This window comes from Pongo abelii, chromosome 9 (genome assembly GCF_028885655.2).
Source record: "Pongo abelii isolate AG06213 chromosome 9, NHGRI_mPonAbe1-v2.0_pri, whole genome shotgun sequence".
NCBI classification, from domain to species: Eukaryota; Metazoa; Chordata; class Mammalia; order Primates; family Hominidae; genus Pongo; species Pongo abelii.
Genome location: NC_071994.2, coordinates 60,742,604 through 60,764,848, shown reverse-complemented (window position 1 = coordinate 60,764,848; position 22,245 = coordinate 60,742,604). Strand labels below are relative to the sequence as shown.

At 34.1% G+C, this 22,245-nt stretch overlaps 1 protein-coding gene across 7 annotated transcripts in view; it reads right to left on the bottom strand.

The window, feature by feature from the left end:
- SOX6 (SRY-box transcription factor 6) overlaps positions 1-22,245 on the bottom strand; it is a 757,470-nt gene that overhangs the window by 500,296 nt on the left and 234,929 nt on the right. For 2 of the 7 annotated variants that reach the window (XM_054523662.2, XM_054523673.2), the window contains one exon: positions 13,705-13,820. In XM_054523662.2, coding sequence (XP_054379637.1) covers positions 13,705-13,791 — 87 coding nt within the window. In that variant the 5' untranslated portion in view covers positions 13,792-13,820. 7 annotated transcript variants of the gene reach the window in all.

The following is a 22,245-nucleotide window of genomic DNA, read 5'->3' as shown; positions in this document are numbered from 1 at the left end:
ATAAATAAATAAATAAAATAAAATTTTTAAAAGCACGTTTAAGTGATATGGCCTTGTTTGTGATGAGGCAAAGTATGTGTGTGTTGAGTACAGTTGGATAAAGTTGTAGTGAGATATATCTGCATAAATACATATTGCTGCATGGAACTGAATTTATCACTTTCCTCTTGAAGTATGTCACAGAACAAAAAGCTACAGTTAACATGTGGTATTTTATCAAATAAATTCATGTCTTTGTGTGAAGGGACTTAATAGGACAACAGGGCAGCCTCTCACATATGAGTTGGGCTTAGGGAAGGCAGCCTTTGTTCTTTCTTTGCACCCACAGCAAGAAATGAGAAAATAAACATATTTGGAAAAATTATTTTAGGTTTTCCAAGGAAAGGGGAGTTAAGAAAGCTTGAGGATTCATGTTCAAAAAAACTAACAGTAAGCCTTCATATTAAACTATATGAATTTATTCACAAAGACTATACAAGAATGAGAAGAATATTCTTATCAGGAAAGTTAAGTTCAAATGAAATGTTTTTTAAGCTTGATTTTGAAGAAGCCTCCACTGTTTGAAGTTTTCTTCAGTAGTTCCAAAACAAAAAAAATCTGTAGTGCTTTAAGTGAAATAAAGGTAAATGGCATTTCATTTCAATGTGCTGCTATGGCCTGTATGAGTTGAACTATAAAAATGAGATTTCCTGGGACTTTGCTTTCCCTTAGAAAAGAAAAGAGGAAAAAAATGTTACATAGTCATGAGGCACAGGGCAAAAAATGGACATATAAATAACTGTTAGATCAGTGTAAAGGATCCCTGAAGAAAGGGAAGAAGCCCAGGAGATGTGCACATCAAATAAAAATGGAGAATATGGCTATATTTCAACTCAAACCAATATTCCCTTTTCAGGAATCATCCCGTCTGGCTCACTGCTGACAATCCATAGACAATGAATGAGGGAGATGAGTTCATGAGTAAGATGAACAGGGATGCTCCACAGCAGGTAAATAAATTTGTTTCCACTGAGATAATTATTCTTACCATGTGTCACTGCTGTCATGGCATAAACAGGACAGGTGATGACATCCTATAAAATGCAATTTTTATTCCCATACTCCTGACATCAAGATGTATAATCATTCAGCTCTCACGACTTTTTTTCCTCTGAAGCTATGAGTGGGTTTTTGTTACTATTGTTCTTGGCTATTTTTGCCTTTTTCTAAAATACCATCATGAACTGTACAATACTGTCAAGAAACTAGGGGGAAGATGGGACTGTTATTATTTTAGGCTACCTAGTCCCATATAAAGGCTATATATGTTATTATGTGAGACAGGTGAATATCACTATCTTACTTGGATTTTTTTAAGGTTAACATCTGCATCTTATAACCCCTGTGTAGTACCCATATCCTCAAATCTATGCCCTCTTCCAAAACTCACCTCCTTTCAGTTCTAACCTAGGCAGGAAACAAGGAATCACAAGCCTTTGTACCAACAAATAATTTTTCCTACTATAATGTATTAGTACCTTATTCCAAAAGCATATGAATACTTACAAGATGCTTAATCCTCATTAAAAACTAAGATTACATGACATCATTACATGTAAATAAGAAAAATGAATTAAACTCTTACCCTTTCCTATGTTGGGCACTAGTTGTGAATCATATATACAATTAGAGTTATATTGCTAAGCTAAAAATATTGGTAAAGATCTAAAAATGACAAACAGTGCCTTTTAAATTAATGTCTTATTAGTTGAGTGAAGTACACTGACAAAGAATAATTTATGCTTATTCAAACTGCACTCGACATCTTCAGGTGTTTCCAAATGAGCTCACAGAAGAGTGATTAAATGCATCTGATAACAAGCCACACATTGCTGAAATTACTTACCGCCTCATTTTATGATTAATTAAACATGTAGATTAAAGTTGCAAAAGAATTTAGATTAATGAGCAAGTTAAGTCTTGCTGATATAAGTGAATTGGGAATTGGATGCTCTGTGGAACTTTATAAACATGCATTTTATAATGAATAAGACAAGGCTACATGCAGAATCGTGGCCACTAGGGCCTTTTGACGATGCAGTCTTTTTTAACATGGTTTGACAGCTTTCAAATAACATTCTTCTATAGGCTTTAAACTTTGTGCTTTGCTGTAAAACACAAGACTACATAACTCATGTACCAGGAGTACGATTATTTTTTAGCTCTCCAAGGTAATGACCCCTGTAGCAGCAGCTGTTCAGAAAAAAATTACAAGCTCAATTGTTATTTTAATCAGAGATAGTTCAGCAGTTAAAAGCAGTTATGCAACTTGTAAAATTATATGACACCTCATCAGTAGCTTCTCTTGAACACTCCTTCTTCGAAAAGTAAAGCCATCCCAAAAAAGTCATAACTTTCCAGAGGACTTATTAGCAAAGCAGGGTGCTCAGTCATTCATAAAATATTCAAACCATATTTATTATTGTGGTTTCTGTACTAGGAAAGGTAATGTTTAAGTTTATGATGACTCTTACAAGCTCTAAGAGTGTGTCAAAATATCTGCTAGGGTTTGCTGAGTATCCGATTTTTCTCTTTTAAGATCAGCTTTACCTAATCCAAGCAGCTTAGACTGTGTCAAAAGGCAAGTTGGACTTTATGACTTTTTCAGGGCAAGAGAAATTTACATTGCTAACAGAAATGTAGTGCATTCTCCTTTGCAAGGAAAACAGAAGTGGAAAGAAATTGAGCCAAAGTAACCAAACTAGTTTATGGTTGAAGATCTATTCCATTATAGAACAATGCCATTTATTACTACCATAGCATAAGGAAGACACACCTACAAATTATTTTAATTGATCCAATCTGCTATTTAAAACATACTTCTAATTCCTTTCTACTTATTTACAGACCTTATGCACGATTTCTTGACAGACTGAGATTTTTATAGTGCTAATTTTTTTGCCTTTTAATTCTGATCTCTTAGACTCTAAAGACTTAGCAAGAAAACTTAGAAATTTTTACTTACGGGTCAAAAGGAGATGTTTCATGACACAGGTGGCAAATTACCTTCATTAACCTCACATATTTATCATGTGGACATAATTTCCCATTTGAAGATTTATGTTAATAAAAATATAATACTTAAATATAAGTCTCTGACTACTCAAATTTATTAAAAATTTAAATCAGCTTTATAAAGAGCCAAAACAAAATAGTCTCAATTTGATTTCTTTACTTCCTTTCAGTTTTATTGTCTGTGTCTTTCACCACATAATGTAAACCACAGTTTATCACCACAAAAATATATTTTAAATATTATAAAAGTATAAACCTAACCCCTTGTAGTTCGACTTGAATATAATAATTAGGATTTGTAAGTAGAAATATGAATTTGAATACTTCAAGGACTTTTACTTTATATAAATACTTTTTCTTTATATAAAATTACTTTTTATTTATATAAAATTACCTTTTCTTTATATGATATTTAAATTCTTCATTTCTACTCTTTAATGTAGAAAATCTGACAGCAAAGTGGTCATATCAACCTGAAAGGGGCTGGGTTAGAGAAAGCTTAAAAATAACTCCTTTGCAATTGTAAAATGTTTTTGGTATGTATCAGAAGGACACAGATTATTCAGACAGCTCAACAAATCAAATTTTAAGGAGCAGGATCTTTCCACTCCAGCCATTGCCATATTATTTTAGGCACCCCCAAATTATGAGGTGTGTCTTGGAGCTATTAATAATTTAATAGGAATTGTGTCATTCCATTAGCATTTTAATACAAGAAGATACATTTATTTCCCCCATGAAAGTAATTTTTATAAAATAACTTTAAGTCCTAATTACTGAATATACTTAACTATTATATGTATTTATTACCATTAACATGTGTTATTTTTTCTAATAAATTCTTTATATAGTTTACCTGCATAGAGTACATAAATTACTGGTTACTTAAAGATAAAAGTTATATGTTTGCCTGAAATATCAAAATAGGTACTTCACCTGAACTTTTTAATAAATGGGCAACTAAAAATACCCCAAATCAGCCATAATGTGATATAAAAATTCTTAAACCTTATTTTCACTAAATCAAGATGTCAATTTATTGTAACACAAATTTTATTTCATAACACATAGTCCAGTGGGCTATGAACCTTGTATGTCTTAGAGGAGATTAACATTTTTTTCTATCTCATCTATAGGTTTAAAAAAAAAATTAAAATTCTCCCCAGAGACTAAACTGAGATAACTAAACTCATTTTAGTGATGGGTTTAGTCCGTTTTAGTGATTGGGCCAAGGTTGGTCAAGGTGAACTACAAATGCATTAATATCCACAGTGCTGCCAAATGCTGAATTATTAACACTGTCAGCTCCTCGGTTTCAGTTCATTCTCTATAGAGGAGTCTTGTGAGATTCATCAAAACTTAGTCTTGCAACACGTTTACCAGCATCCTGGAGGTCACATGTCTTCAGCTGAAAATAAGATGACTCTCAACCAAGGAAACCACTATTGAGGCCAGACTGAGGTTTATAAATGCAAAGAACCAGTCTGTAGTGAAGGGAGCAGATGAAGTCAGGTGACACCTCATGCCAGATCCTTGCCAAGTCACTTGAGATACCAGGCAGATGACTTAAGGAGGCTGTTCATTTGCCAGGATCAACAGCACTATGTACAAAATCTATTAGTTATGTATGTCAATACAGTATCTGAGGACCAAAAAGAGTGCTGAAAAATGGCTCCAAAATGACAATGGTTTATCGATTTATTCCATTGACTGTGCAAATTCCTTAGTTCTCTTAACCAAATATAGTTAGTTAACTGAAGGAGTCCTGAATTTTTCCTCCAGTGAAGAAATAAAAGATTTCCTTGTTTCTATGCTAGAACCACCTTTGAAGGTCCCATATATCCAAATTAGTTTTGTGGGTAAGTGCACATTAAAAGTAGTCTTTTATAAACTGATTGGGAATTTAGAGTATAATTATTTTTGAAAATCAAAGGTTTTTAAACTTTACTCTGTACCTTATATTCTATCTTGATGGGAAAGTGAAATCAAAACTGATTTTTATGCACAGAATGAATAAATGAACACAAAAGAGTTCAAGACTTGTGAAAACTAGGATTTCTGATACTCTGTTTTTCAATCTTTCATTCAATAGCTATGCTGCCTATAAATAGAAGCATTCCTGAAAAATATTGAATTGTGGTAGTAAAATAGTTTAATTTGTGCATAAAACTTAATAATCCTAATATGTTTAAACACAAGTTAAACCTAGAACATGTGAAAAACTTAGGTGTATAAATGATGTAGTCCTCCTTAGTACTGGATCATAAAAATGCAATGCAATCCTAATTTGCCATGGAAATAGGAAATAAATGTGAACATCAGTTACACTCATGTATATTATACTTAGGCTCTTACACAAAGTGATAAGGAATCACAAAGTCCTTCTTGAAGCATTTTCCTTTCCTCATCAGAAGATAAAGAATGTCTAAAACAAAAGAAACTAATAGTTAATGGGCCCACCATTACCAAATATACAATAAATTTTCTCTATCCATCATATAATCTTCTCAACAACCATACCCATTTAACAGATGAAGGAATTGTGACTCAGGCCACGTAATTTGATCAGAGTCGCATCAAGTGAAGCCCTAGTGTGTTCAACTCCAAGGTCCATTTGTTCTTGCTGCTCTACTATGCTTACTTAAAGCCTACACCATGTTTGCATTTATGCTATTTTCTATTATTTAGAATTCTTTTCTGATTCTTAGTTTATCCATCCCCACCGCTTTCTTCCAAGGTCCACCTACTCCAAAAAGTATGTTGAGTTTTAGCACTTTGTTTAAAAGCTCTTACAGCAATGGTTGAAGTTATACTGACTCACACAATTGCATTTTGTAATGTTACCAATGTTACCATGTATATTACAGCATTGTGCTGAAGGTATCACAAAATTGTTTCATTGACACATCACAATATATCTCTCCCACCATACTCTCACCTTCACAGGAACTTGATGGTGATGCAATGATGATGATGATGATGATGATGATATATGTCATATAATGATGTTATACATACTACCCACCTCAACCAACCACCTTTTGCTCTCATGTTGCTCTCTGGTGCCTCAAAACCTTACTTTCCTCTCTGCTTTCATTTACTCAAATGTTCTCAGATTTCCAAACCACCTCTCTTTCCTTCCCAATCAAAAATTCTATTCCTGAAGATTTCATAAAATGTGTAAGACACTCAGTTTTTCTTTTATGTAACAAATATTTAAGCACTTACTATATGTTGGAAACTGGGATAGGTAGACGAGGCAGATATTTCTCTAAGAGCTTACAATCTGCCACAAGACACAGAAAAATATTTGTAACATAGATTTGTAAATGTTGCAATAAAAGTATGCTAACCCATAGTATATTCACCTACTACGTACCCACAAAAATTAAAAATTTATTTTAAAAGTATGCAAAAAAGTAATATGGGTACAAAGAATAAAGAATAAGCAATCACTTGGGAAATAAGTAGTTCAGAAAGGCTTCATATAAGAGGCTTGATAAGATAAAGCTTCACTGATAAACAGGAAGCAGGAAGAGGAACAGCAATAGTAACCATCTTTTATCGAATACTTTCTATGTGTGAAGCACTCAATTAAAATGCATACTTTATATATATTACATAACATTCCTCACATTTGTGAAAACTTCTGCCTCTGGCCAAGATCCTGCTGGCTTAGACTACTAAAAAACTGGGCAAAATATATGAAAACAGGAAGCAGCAAAAAAATAGTGATTCCTGAGAAAGGTAAAACAAATGAAGTCATCCCTACAGTTGTCCCAGCTTACTGCATAGAGAGAGAAACTACGGACTGCAATGCACAGAGGTGAACTCTAATAATTTCAGTGAGTTAAGAAGATGGAGCTTGCAGTCTAGAGGGGCCAAGGTATCTACAGTTTGTAGAGCAGAGCAATGGCAAAAAGAGACCTGCATGTAGAGTTCCAGAGATATGCAGAGAGTCTCACAAAAACTTAAGCAAGTATTGATTAGTACATGTATATGAAGAAACTAACCAAGGTTAGGGAAAGATACACTTAAAAGGAACAGAAGGAACAAACCCCAGAGCTCATCCAAGGCCAGGAATAGGTCATTCTCCCATCATCAAAAGTGTAAAGCTTCATAATACAAGGGACACCGATCAGAGTATTAGAATGATATTGCATCAGTAGTGAAGAGAATGATCCCTATACTAAAGGCCATCCTGGTTCCAAATGACAGAGCTTAAAAGCAAGCATTGAAAGCATGACAGAGCATAAAAGCAAGAATCAAACTATTTCCACTTTAACTGCATATCAGAAAAAAAAGTTCAAAAATATTTATAGAAATACAAAAATACTGAGCACTTAAAATCATAAAATTTACAGTCTCTGGCATCTAATAAAAATTTACCAGCCATACCAAGAAGCCACACAAACAAAATACAACTCATGAAGGAAAATCAATCAATTGAAACTGATCCAGAAATGACATAGATGATAAAACTAGTGGACAAGGATATTAAAACAGCTATTATACTTGCATTTCATTTGTTCATGGAGCTAAAAGAAAGACTTAATATATTAAGCAAAGAAATAGAATATATTTTTAAAGATTCAAGTTGAATTTATAAAAATGAAAACAGACTATCTGAGATGAAGAATTCACTGGGTAGAATTAAAAGCAGATTAGACACTGCGGGACAAAAATACGTGAACTTGAAGACTTATAAATAGAAACAACCTAGAATGAAACAAAATGTGGGGTGAAAAACATGAAAAAAATGAACTGAAAATCAGGGAGTTACAGTGAGTTGTAGGACAACTTGAAGCTGCATAACATATATGTATAATATGGAGCGGCATGAACAATAATTTTTAAGAAATAATGGCTGAAAATTTTCCAGATACAATGAAAACCACAAACCCACAGATCCAAGCATCTCAAATAACCTCAATCTCAAGAAACATTAAGAAAACTACACCAAAGCACATGATAATCAAATTGCTTAAAAACAGTGATAAGGGGGGGCGGGGAAAGCAGCCAGAGGAAAATGGCATATTACATATAAAGGAATATATATAAGAATTACAGCAGACTGATTTTTGAAAATAATGCAAACTAAAAGACTATGAATCAATCAATATATTTAAAATATTGGACAACCAAAAAGCCCATCTGAAATTACTATACTTAATGGAATAAAACTTTTTCAGAAATATAAAATGAGTTTCCCAAGGACAAATGACTAGGTTTTGTATCAGTAGCCTTTTGCTCCTTTTTCATATACATATATTTTATCTCCACTCACAAACTGATTATAAACTCCTTCGGACTAATTCTTCCTTTTCTATTTTGAATCCCACCCTCATGTCCAGAAGATCTCTGAGTTCATATTCTTATAGAGTGAATGAACGAATGAATGTTAGTGTTAGTATGAATGATAAGGTAATATGAATGACAAGGATCCCCAACAAGGTCACTTTGACTTTATTCTGTTTTTTTAAGTCTATTTTTTAATTTTTATTTCAATAAGTCTTTTCTCACTCATGACTATGTTTTCCTGCACTATTCCCTCCTCTTGAAAAGGACAAGTAGAAGAGAGCCTGCATCTTAAGTATAATATTTGCGACAACTATATCTCATGTGGACAAGGACAGAATGTGGCAATATAACCAGGGAGTCATAGTCATCACTTTATCTGTGAGAGTTTTAAAAGTAACCAAACTCCATGTGCACCTGTTCTATTCTTCACAGATGCCATGTACTAATCCCTATGTGAGAGTCACCTGATGAAAACGCCATAATCTCTAGTATCTTCACTTTTCTCATACTCATGGTAGCTAAGTTTTACCTTATGTCTCTGAAATCATCAAGGCCCTGCCTACACACTTTAGGTCCTAGTCTTAATATCTTTTGTATTTATGTTATGCCTCCAATTCCTCAAGGCAATTATATCTTCAAGGATATCCTCATTCCTTTAAAAATATATCTTTTTCCCAGTCTTCCATGGGAGAAAAAAAATTGTTAATTTTCAGTGGGGATCTAATTTATGAGATGGAAATGGATTTGCACACTGACAAGAGATATTTAGTTCAATCATTTCCCTCTGACTTTTCAAAAATTCAATACTGTGACGAACAAGAAGAAAGCAATAGGAGTCATTTTGACCCCTTTCCCTTGTGCTTCCCATAACATATAGTCTTACCAGTCTTATTCATCACTTGTTTAAATCTTTTACATTTTACCTGAAATTTTGCAGTAGTCCTCACAAGTTGCTTCTGTAGCTTCTCTTTTTTTAACCCTCTAATCCACTCTACTAACTATTCACTGAATTAATTTTTCAAAAGCAAAGCTCTTGGCATGCTCCTGGACTATTTGGTTGTGATGGTCCCCTATGATCTACTGAATGCCTTAGCTTAGCCTTATGGATCACGATGATATAATCACACTAAATTTTCTAGCCTATACATACCTATACCTCAATCCACCTGAACTTATTGTTTCCTATCCCATACTATGTGCTTCCATTCGTCTACCCCATATTCCCCACGCTTGTGCTAGTCCCCTTACTAGTAGGATGCTCCTTTCTTCATCTCCTATTCCACTGACAAAATCCCACCCAACTTTCAAAGAACATCAAAAAGTCATTTCTTAATGTACTTCCTCTTAAAGGGATATATCTTAAATTTTTTGAACCTCCTAGAGTAGTATTTTTAACTCTATTAAGGCATTTAACATTCTGCATAGGAAATTCCATCTCCTCTCTTCTGTGTATCTCCTCTGCAATAACAAATGCAATTTAATTAACATTTTCCTTCTTTGAGCCATGCATTGGTTCACTTAGACACTAGGGACACAAATAAAATGAATAAGAGAGTTTAATAATTATGTCTAGACTCTAAGGTTCTTGAGGGCAGGGACTTTGTATAATACATTTGCGTTTGTTTCCAATGCAGCATCTAATGCTGTGCTTTGAAAAAAGTCAGTTATTAGTATATACTTGTGGAGCTGAATTAGTTTCCAACAGGTACAAAGCATTATTCTTGGAAGAAAACATTTGCTACCGAAAAAGGATTTGTCTTAACTGGGAAAACAGATAACCACATCTTTAAATAGCTTTCAGAGATCAAGATGGAAATTAGATTAACCACTGGTTATACCATCCAGAATGAAGATCCTAATGGTGTCAGAACATTTCTCACTATGCTATTAACTTGCAAGCAGGCCAGCCTGCTTCAAACAATAAACTACCGTATGCCCGAAGCTTCAATATTGCAATTTGGTCCAGGTAAAGATAGTTATTGCTTCACATCTGTTCCTGGTACTGTCTTGGGAGTTTATATAGGACACTTTAAGTTGACTTCAAGATTTAAATAAGTATCTATTCAATATATCTGGGAGACAGCTACTTCCTGTTTGACCTAATCACATCCACAAAGTGTTCACTCTCATCATGCTTACGTTTCCTCCTTTCCTGGAAAGCAGAACGGAAAGGCAGAGTAAAGCTTTTTTAAAGATGGCATAAGAAATAAAAAGACATGAAAATGGTCAAAAGCATTATGCAAAAACAAAACAATTCCTCTCAATTATATTTATTAATAACAATGAAAAATATTAAGCAGCACAACTGGGGTCACTGCTAAAAGACCAAACCAAGCCCCTGTGCCTGGCACCTGCCAGGCTAAGTGCTCCTTTGGTTGAGCCCAACTCCTCCCACAGTGACACACTTCTTCTCCAGGAAAAAAACTCAGCAGGGCAGGCAACAATCACTCTGTCCATTACTGAAAATCAACTTAGCAGCCCAAGGACAAAATTAAGGGTCAGTTGCAGAGAAAGAGGGAGAGAAGTGCACTCTCTTTGAGTAGGAGAAACAGAAACCTAAAAATCAAGACTCTGACATCTGTATTTCTAGAGAGAACTATCACCATAAGATGGTTGCAATATTCCAACAGGATGAGAAAAGGACTAGGCAGGCCTTTTTCATGGCATTCAGCCTCAGACTAAGATATAACACTTCTGAGGCCAAATATTTGAGGTGCTCTGAAACAGCTCAACCTGTGAAAATTTTATCAGATAAATTTGTAATTAAGAATATTCTAAATGAAATAAAACCCTGCTGGCATACTGGAATGGGAACAAATTGCTTCCAAACTCAGATCAATTGTTTAAATCCCAGTTCTGCCTTTTTCTTCCTTTCATTCATTCCTTCCTTGTCTTTATATATTTTTTGTTCATGTACTCATTCTTTCAACAAACATTTATTAGGAACATACTATACATCAGGCACTGTGCTAGAAACACCATATACAAGTTTGAACAAAATAGTCATGGTCTCTTCCCTGACAGAGCTTTTAGACTAGTGTAGAGACTACACATTAAATAAATATACAAATATGTGATAAATACCAATCATTTTAAGTGCTAAGAAGGCAAAAAAAGAAATCAGAATTTAGAGAAACCAACTGGGTATTGCAGGGGAGGAAGCTATCTTACAATAGAGTTGAAAGGATTAAAAACAACGTGTAAGTGCTTAGCACAATATCTAGCACATACAGGTTCTTAACACAAGCAGCAACTGTTTTTTGGTTAACTTCTCTATCCCAAGTATAAACCCTTGACTGTCTATTCTCTCCCATTCTTTCCCCGCCACAGAAACTTGGAAGTGTTGGAGCACTGTTAGGTACTGTTGTCGGAAAGTTGCAGGCTGTTCCCTCTAGATATTTGAAATTGCTTCACAGCTTGCCATTCTAACAGTCTTATATATAATCATAACTTCAACCAATCCACAACCTTCTTTCAGGCATATTTGAGTTTTATCTTTTGTGTAGTATCCTTGATATAATTTATAAACTTTACCTTTTTGGTTCAATTGGATATTTATCCCTTTTATCCCTAAGTTAAATTACACTCAACAAATGACCAACATCAACAATTGAGATGAATTCATTCTGTGTGGAAGAAATGCCAGAGAAACACAACTAGGGATATCCCTGATGGTTATAACTGTATGGTTATACAGGATATCTCACTGTAAGAGATCTTTCTAAAAAATTTAAAATTCTCCTTTTAAGATCAAGATTATTTCTCTATCCTGTTCTTAGAGAGCAAATATTCAATAAGCCTTAAAATTTCACAAATCCTAATTCAAGTTTAGTAAACTGCTGGCCCAATAAAGACTATAATTTCTTTCTAATTATCCTATCTTCATCACCCCCAAAATAGTAAAACTAATTCCAACAGTTCCTTAGTTTCTTTGATTGCCCAAAGTGGACTAGAGTGCTTTTAGTTTATATAAGAAACCCAATCAGTACTCTTCAGTTCTTAATCAAAAAGGTGACACTGCATACAATTTAAGATACATGTCTTGGGTACTATCACACAACTCAGCACATAGCATACAGACTAATTAGAAAAAATCTCTTTCTAAATAAAAAAAAAGAAAGGAAGAACAGAAGGGAGGGGAGAAAGGAAAAGGAAGGAGAAAGAAGATTCATTACACTGTAAGTCACTTGTCAGAAAAATGATTCCAAAGAGTTTCCCAACCCCCAAAACTAAAAACATCATATACCACATTAGAAACCTAATTCACCTGATTATTTGATCTATCAGATATAAAGACTCTTCTTGGTCATAGTTACAATGAATGAGAACTTTCTAAAGTTCTCCAATATACAATATCAGAGTGTAATACATAGATGATTATTTTCATACACATCTATATTAATCTTTACCCAGAGAAAGTAAAATTGTTCTCATTGGTTTTTACCAAGTAGGCATACATTTCCTAAAATTCCTAAAGTTGTACTTAGAAGGCACTGAGTTGAAATAAATAAACTTTACATAAATTAGGGGGGAAAAACTGTAGAACTCCTTTTACATTGGTATTGCCTGATCCAAACAAGTATTTCCACATCTTAAAAAAAGTCCTCAAATCCATTTTGTGATTCTACAAAAATCTCTTATTTCAATCATTTACTGTTTAACTTATCTCTCTGCCTTTTTCTCCTCTTCTTAATTACTGCAATGAAGTAAGAGGAACAGGTATTTCCTCCATTTGTTCAACCATATTGTCTCAAAAAGCTCCAAGGCCCTCAAAGTTTTCTGACACTCAACTCTCTTGTTTATACCCACACTTTTCAGGTCTCACTTTCTCCGCCTTCTCCCAGATATTGCCATTTAGTTATCTGTCTTGTGACTACAATTCCAGGGAAAAACTCTCTCTAACTAGTCACAAAGTCAACATAATCAGCGGCTTCCACATACTGCCTCTGCCAGGACAAAGCTCAGAATGTTTTAATCCCTTAAAACTGCCAGCCATCCAATGAGCATACACTTACTACTACATCAGATATCAAAATACGTGAGATCAATCTCACCTTTAAAACAATCCATTCTGATGAATGATTCTACAATATATATAATAATGGAAAAAAATAATACATCTGGATTTCTTCATTTTGTTCAGTGAAACATCAGAATACTAGTGGTAGTAATTAAAACTAAGTGATAGGCTTGTCACCAGCCTGCCTTAGCTTTAAGGAAAGAAAGAATCTATATTCTGCCCAACATAGGCATTTATAGGAGTGGAGACTTGGGTTCCATTAATGCTGTTGCTTAATTATCTACGATGTCAGGATAAAAAAGGGAAAAATAATTAACTATAAAACATACCTTTTGTTGTGCTCGTGTGCTCCAAAGGTATAAAATGGCCCAGAGGTGAAATAAAAATAGAAAATCTGCTTTTATTAATGAATTCATTCACTTAAGTTTATATCAAACTGTGTGAGCTGAAAAGAAAGAGAAAGAGCTAACTCCAGTACAGTTTGTATCCAAAGAAAACTCCACCCACATAAACTCTCTAGTAACATAACAAGTTTTAAATCCTTGGGGTAGAGACCATCTTTTCTTCTTTTGTAAGCACTGTGCCAAACCTATAGTGCTAAGCAAATAATAATAATAACAAGCATTACATCACATGAACAAACTTTTTTGAATAATTAAACATTAAGAATATTCTCTTTTGCCGGTTATCTATAAAAGGTGATGCTTTGGAAATTATTCTTTTTATACTGTCATTGCCTCATATCTTTGAATACCTCCAGCAATAAATATGTAAGTCATACTCAGAGAGAGAATACACAAAATGCGTTACCTTTATTGGCAATCTTTAACTCACATTTTTATGCTTTGGAGCTAGCAAAAATTTGGTGAAATTATAATAATTTCTACCAATATTCCAAAATAACATAAAATATGAACTTGAGATAAGACTATATGCTGAGAGTGACACATTTCACTTATTATTCAATCTTTATAAGCTGAATAGTTACTAAAATATTTCTATCTAAAAACCTGAGTAATCAACGACTTCACTTTTTCCTGAATTATAGACAGACTGTATTTCACATCTTATAGATCACTGTAATAAAATAAAAGCAAAAATTGACAAATGTGATCTAATTAAAGAGCTTCTGTGCAACAAAAGAAACTATCAACAGAGTAAGCAGACAATCTACACAATGGGGGAAGATTTTTGAAAACTATACATCTGATAAAGGTTTAATATCCACCATCTATTAGGAACTTAAACAAAATTACAAGAAAAAAAAAACAACTCCATGAAAAAGTCGGCAAAGGACATGAACAGACACTTCTCAAAAGAAAACGTACATGTGGCCAACAATCATATGAAAATAAGTTCAACATCACTGATCATTAGAGAAATGCAAGTCAAAACCACAATGGGATACCATCTTACATCAGTAAGAATGGCTATTATTAAAAAGTCAAAAAATAACAGATGCTGGTAACTTTGTGGAGAAAAAGGAATGCTTATACACTGTTTGGGGAGTGTAAATTAGTTTAACCATTGTGGAAGACAGTGTGACGATTCCTCAAAGACCTGAAGACAGAAATACCATGCAACCCAGCAATCCCATTACTGGGTATGTACCCAAAGGCATATAAGTCGTTCTATTATAAAGACACATGCATGCACATGTTAATTGCAGCACTATTCACAATAGCAAGGACAAGAAATCAACCTAAATGACTATCAATGATAGACTGAATAAATAAAATGTGGTACATACATGCTATGGAATACTATGCAGCCATAAAAAGAATGAGATCATGTCCTTTGCAGGACATGGATGGAGCTGGAGGCCATTATTGTTGGCAAACTAATGCAGAAACAGAAAACCAAATACCGCATATTCTTACTTAAAAATGAGAGCTAAGTGATGAGAACACATGGACACATAGAGGGGAACAACACACACTGGGGCTTATCAGAGGGTGGAAGGTGGGAGAAGGAAGAGGATCAGAAAAACTAACTGATGGTACTTGGGTTAACACCTGGAGGATGAAATAATCTGTACAACAAACCCTCATGACACAAGTTTACCTATGTAACAAACCTGCACATGTACCCCCGAACTTAAAAAAAAACAAACAAACAAATAAAAAGATATGCTAAAGGTTAAATAACAACAAAAAAGCCAGCTATGCCCAATTAGTGTATTTATTGACACTTCTTCACTTCTTTATATGTCAGACCACCACTAAGCTTAAATAATGGCTTTATTTCCCCTTCTCTACATGCATTTAGTTCCTTTCAATATTAATGAAAGCTATGTAAGAATACTGGAAGATAATTAAGCTTATCTTCTTGGTTAGAAACAAGTTCAGAGAGCAGCTTTTTAGGGAAATATTCAAATTTATTAGCAGCTCTTAGAAAATTGCCCTCAACCACCATATTGTTTCCAATCTCAAGTTAAAAAGAAGTTTTCTCCATCGGGCACTGAATCACTTTAATGTTGACTCTTGTGCAACTCTACTCCACCTTCAAATGTATCCAGTAAATTCAACTTTACTACAGTACTATAAAAATGTGAAAGAACTATAACAGCATCTTAAAAAAAAAGAGCTGTTGGCACTATATTACTTTAGAGAAAACCCTAAACTGAATACTAATGCAAAAATTTAATGATAGTTTGCCTAGTTGCCAAAAGAGTTACAATAATTATTTTGCTATAATGTGTAAGTTGTTTTGCAAGCATCTGAAAATACTGGTGTGTAGCATTCAGAGTAAGTCCTCGAAGTGTCATTGTTCTTGTGGGTTTGTTTTTCAGTATCAATAAATCATCAATATACAATCTTCACTGTAACACTGTCCTCTGATTAGAGGATTGCCTTATGAGTTCTGCTTCTTTAATAAGTCAGCTTCCTTGATTGACACCCAACATGGATCCACCTCACACCAATTCCACTTTATGGTGAATACAGGATTATGAGGTCATGGTAAAACATTCAGACAGAATCAATACAGTTTTACTTCCATCTTCCTTTATAAACTATGACCAAATTTTTAGAGTTGAAAAGTAAACCAAGATCAAATTTAGACATGTTGTTTGAAATTAGCAAAGATGAAACACTTCAGTGCCAGACAAAAGCCCTGATTTTAAGAGTAGGTTTTTGCCTTCCTGAAATGCCTAGCTCAGGCTGTGTATTTTTATGCCTGCAGATATTGGCATGTTTCACATTTAAGATTATGACACACCAACTTATTTTGAAATTTTGAAAATGTTCCACCGCGCATGTTTCAAATGCTTCATGACTATCACTGATAATTGAGCAATTAACTTGAAATTACCAAATGTGCTGTGGTGGCACAATATGTAGTAAGCAACATGGAAGAATAAAGAACAGAGGAACTTGGTACAGTGAAAAAAAAAAGTAATAAAGTGTAAAATAGGCCATAATAATAATAATAGTAACTGAGTAAATTTTAATGGTCCCAGGTCTCAGTGGTTTAACAGTGCCAGTAAAATGGTTTAATGAAACAAGTCCAAGGTATTAACAAACTTTTTAGAGCAGTTTGTTCTGGTGCTGCAAAAATGAAGCCTCTTTCTAACTGGCCTTGTGTAATATTCAGGGACTGGTCCAAAAAGTAAGTGCAGGAGTTTCATTAGACAACAAGCACAAAACAATTAGGTTAAAAACTCTGACAGATTCTTAAGAAATACAAGCTTGCAAAAAATAGATGTAAGGTCTTACTTTAGATGTTAAGACAGACAAAGCAAAAATTCTAGGGTTAAAGATGACCTCAAAAAGTCATCAAGCTATTGTGAACCTATTTGCAAATCAAAAATTAAGACACATGGCTTGACATGAAGACTGAAAGATAAAACTCAGCTATACTGGAAAAACCAGAATTCCTCTTCACTGTTTATTCCATTAAGGTCTCCAACAATGGGCTTCTCTGACTAAAACCATAGTGTGACAATAAAGAGTAGCACTTTTGTCCCTAAATACAGTCAGTGAAGCAAATTTCATAAACCTAAATCCTACCTTATTTTGGTGGCAGGCCATTTTAAAGGTTTGCAAGAAAAAACAGTAATTCAGAAAGTCAGAAAGGGAAAAAAAGATTGAAAACTACAGCAAATAAAAAGCGCTATTAAAAATATTTTTTTCTCAAAATTCCATCAATACAGCTCCAAAACACCACTAAGAGATTAAAAATAGGCCAGGCTGTCCTTTCAGGTATAAATTAGAAACAGAAAGTAGAGAGGGCAAAAAGAACAAGTATCTAAGGGACCTAGTATATAAAATTTAAAAGCTTAAAATGTAATGGGTATACACATTCAGATTAGCAAACTCCTTTCAATTAAAGTAGATTTCTGGCCACAGTTCACAAATGTATAGTAGCTGTGTGTATTAATGTAGATACTTCAAATGTCAGTATATCTCTAATTAACATGAGCACACAACTGTAAAACTGAGAAGGCACAATTTTAAATTCCTTACATTCCCAGCATTAATGCTTTCATGGGGCAGCTCCCGTTGTCATGGAAAATGGCATTCAAGCCCTATTTGTGGATTTTCACAGCTCATCTTTTTTATTTACCTGCTCTATGTCAAGATTAGCCTGGAATAATATTTTTTAAAGATAACGCACTTAGACCTACTTGTCCTTAAAATCACAGATGTTCTCACTGAGGGATCTTTGGTCTGGGCTATGCTCAGTTTTAAACTGATTTCTTTGCATTTTAAAATGCCACAAAGGCATGATTTTGTGATTTTTGTTTGTTTGTTTCCTAAAAATCTATGTAATTCAAAAAATTTCAGCTGAAGCATGACATGTGGCAGTTTTGGAATAGAGAAGTAGGAAAATATCAGGGAGGACCAAATGGTCCAGGAACCTGAGGAAATGAAGTAAGTGGTAGAAGCGTCTCTACAATCTCCTCCCTGACTTAGTCTATTTCAAAATTTCAAAAATATTTATACAGCAACCAAGTGAAGACTGAGATAGTGATCAAAAACAAGAGAGCTGAAATTCTCTCTGAAAGAGGACAGCACGGTGTTGTGAAAGGAGCACTAAATTTATACCATGAATTCAAGGTTTGAATCCTGCTACTCTGCAAAAATAAAGATAATTCCTACTCATTCCACAGAGTTTTTGTGAAATTCAGCCAATTAAATGTCTGCAGAATCAAGTGTTATACTATCTTAATATTCTGTTGGTATTATTATTGCCTCAAGCCTAGAGTTAGGCAATAATCACTTTTTGTACCACACAATAAAATCCTTGTCAGAAACCTCAGGAAAAAGATTGCTATTAGAGACCATGAGCCAAGATAGAATTTTTTTAAAGGAATTCATTATCAAATTACTAAAAAGACTTGGGTAACCCGAAAAAGCAGGGTAGCTAATAAACTATGTCTGGTTTTTTTTGGTTTTTTTTTAACCAATCATTTACTGCTCTGGTAAAATTAAATGGTCAGAATTACATAATTATTTCTCATTAGAGATAAAAAAATCAAATGTGAGATAAGAACATGCAAAATAAGGCAAACTTCCACAATGCTTACTTTAGGAAAAGAAAAAAAGGAAGTTTTACTTTTTTAAGAGAAAAAAAACACTAGAATAAGATGCAGCTTCTGAAAAGACAGCCATTTTCCTTCACAGTGTTTTCCTCTTCCGGCCTAGGTAGTTGATTTGAGTACGTAAGATTCCAGTCGGTTCTCACACACTTTTGGTGTGGCCCATTCATTATGGATGTGCAAAACAATATCCCACCTTCCTTATCTCACAGGCTTGTACACCTTACTAAGAAACCTTCCCATGGCCATGAGGTATAACTTTCTGCCTTAGATCATGTAGCAAATAAGCAGTTCTAGGACATGGAAATTAAGGTTCAAAAAAGAAGTAATTGTCGCTGAACCCATTTGCCTGTTCTTAGGCCTCACTAGACAAATATTTCTGTCGTTTTAGAAGCCTCATCTTTCAGTCTAAGTGGTTGGACAGTTTCCACAACAAATGACAGAACTAGAAACTCAGGAATTTCGGATGCCATGTTAATTTCATCTGACTTTTCTTAGTCATAGTATCCGGCTATATTTCTTTAACCAAAAGGTTCTGCAGTCAGGAGACAGCCCTAGCAAAACCTGAGATCACTGACCAAAGGAACACCAAAGCCCATGCCCTAAACAAGCATATGTAAATTCTCAAGACCAGAAAATAATTGCTTTAAGCCTGTATGACTAGCATGACATGTGCCTAAGTGGCCAGACAAAATCTGACTAAAAGTTTTTTGGTTTTTTGTTTGTTTGTTTGAAGTGGAACTCCAGAAATAACCATACAGAAACGACATCAACAGTGCCCCTTCTAATTTTAGCCTTTCTCTTTGTTAAGTCAAAAGAAAATGCTCAGCTACTTGGATCACCACCATTCAAAGTTACTCTAAATGTGTCTTGATGGAGGGAATAAAGTGAAGAATTCAGGAAACAGATCCTTTGGGTGATAAGAAACGTAAACTATATTTTAATGAAGGCCATCTTGGTTTGAAATGCTGGTAATTATATTTGTCACTTTAAAAACTTTACTCATCCTGAAAACTTACTAAAGGGAATGACTAAATAATATGAAAGAAGAGAGAAAGGAGGTAAAAAAGAGACAAAGCAACTAAAATAATATTTGGACAGCTCAAAATTATTTCCCTTCCCTCAGATTTCCAATAGAATAAGTTCAGTTCCTTAGAATCCTCTGTTTTCACAAAGAGCCCTTCAAAGATACTTTATATTTCTTTCTCCATCTTCTTTGCCTCCTAATCCTCACCACAATACCTTGCATAAATTAAAAGCTTATGTTTAATCCAAATGACCCCACAGTTTATATAATTTTGTGCTTTACATAAGACTTACATCTAAAAATAATAAAATGTAAATTGATAGAGTTTCATAAAATAACAATTTATTATTAAAGCATTAAAACTACATAAAATGTATTAAACTATATTAAACATGAACATCTATTTTTTTAAGCTGGTTCAAAATGCCTGTCCTAATCAATACTAGTATTAAAAGAAAGGTAAAGCTGGTATTAAATAAATTTTCAATAGCTCTGCTTAAATAGAGAATCACTTAAACTCTAATTTATAACATTACTTATTTCAAATAATTTCCTAGAAGTATATTCTTTAAAATTCCTTTACAGCAGTACACTAACAAAGAAAAAGTTTCCTGTGTCTTTGCTGTTATCAAATGTAAAAAAGCCCCTTAAATATCAACAGTTTACAACAATGTATACATACACATATATTTTAAATGCAAGTTTAAATGTAGGTTTACATACACAGAGACATTTTTAATACCTGCCACATACTCTATAGCACTTCTATATAATATATATTGATTAATTTCAAGTACTTTAATAGGTCTTTAAAGTTCATTCAATTTTTTTCTTGAAATTTGCCTTCTTTATTTATAAAAAGTACCTTTGTTCTCCAAAATATTATTTAAAATATAATGGTGTTTTGTGAATGGGGAAGAGTACAGTATGCCTTAGTATAGGCGTGCCTTGAAGATATTGCAGGTTTGGTCCAGACCACTGCAATAAAGCAAATGTTGCGATAAAGCAAATCACGCAAACGTTTTGGTTTCCCAGTACATATAAGTTATGTTGACACTATATTGTACTCTGGTAAGTGTACAATGGCACGAAGTCTAAGAAACAATGAATATACCTTAATTAAAAATACTTTATTGCTAAAAAATCATAATGATCATTTGAGCCTTCAGTGAGATAATCTTTTTGATGGGTGGAGGCTCTTGTTTTGATGTTGATGGCTGCTGACTGGTCAGGGTGGTAGTTGCTGAAGGTTGGAGTGGCTGTGACAATTTCTTTTGTTTTTTTTTTTTTTTGAGATGGAATCTTGCTCTGTTGCCCAGGTTGGAGTGCAGTGGCATGATCTTGGCTCACTACAACCTCCGCCTCCTGGGTTCAAGCAATTCTTCTGCCTCAGCCTCCCGAGTAGCTGGGACTACAGGCATGCACCACCACGCCTGGCTATTTTTTGTATTTTTAGTAGAGATGAAGTTTCACCATGTTGGCCAGGCTGGCCTCGAACTCCTGACCTTGTGATCCGACTGTGGCAATTTCTTAAAATAAGACAATGACGTTTGCCTCATTGATTGACTCTTTCTTTACAAAATATTTTTCTGTTACATACAATGCTGTTTGATAGCATTTTACCCACAGCAGAACATCATTCAAAGTTGAGTCAATCCTCTCAAACTCTGCTGCTGCTTTATCAACTACATTTATGTAATATTCTAAATCCTTTGTTGTCATTTAAACAATGTTTACAGCATCTTTCACCAGGGTAGATTCCATCTCAAGAAAGTACTTTCTTTGTTCATTTTGAAGAAGCAACTCCTCATCTTTTCAAGTTGTATCATGAGACTGCAGCAATTCAGTCACATCTTTAGGCTCCACTTCTACTTCTAATTCCACTTCTCTTGCTATTTCTACCACATCTGCAGTTACCTCCTCCAATGAAGTCTTGATCCCTTCAAAGTCATCCATGAGGGTTGAAACAAATTTCTTTCAAATTCCTCTTAATATTGCTATTTTTACTCACCCCCATGAATCATAAACATTCTTAATGGTATCTAGAATGGTGACTCCTTCCTAGAAAGTTTTCAATTTACGTTGCCCAGATCCATTAGCAGAATTACTATGTATGGCAACTACAGCCTTACAAAATGTACTTCTGAAATAATAAGACTTGAAAGTTGAAATTACTCCTTGATCCATGGCCTACAGAATGGATGCTCTGTTAGCAAGCATGAAGACAACAATAATCTCCATGTATATCTCCATCTGAGCTCTTGATGGCTAGGTGCATTATCAATGAGTAATAACATCTCT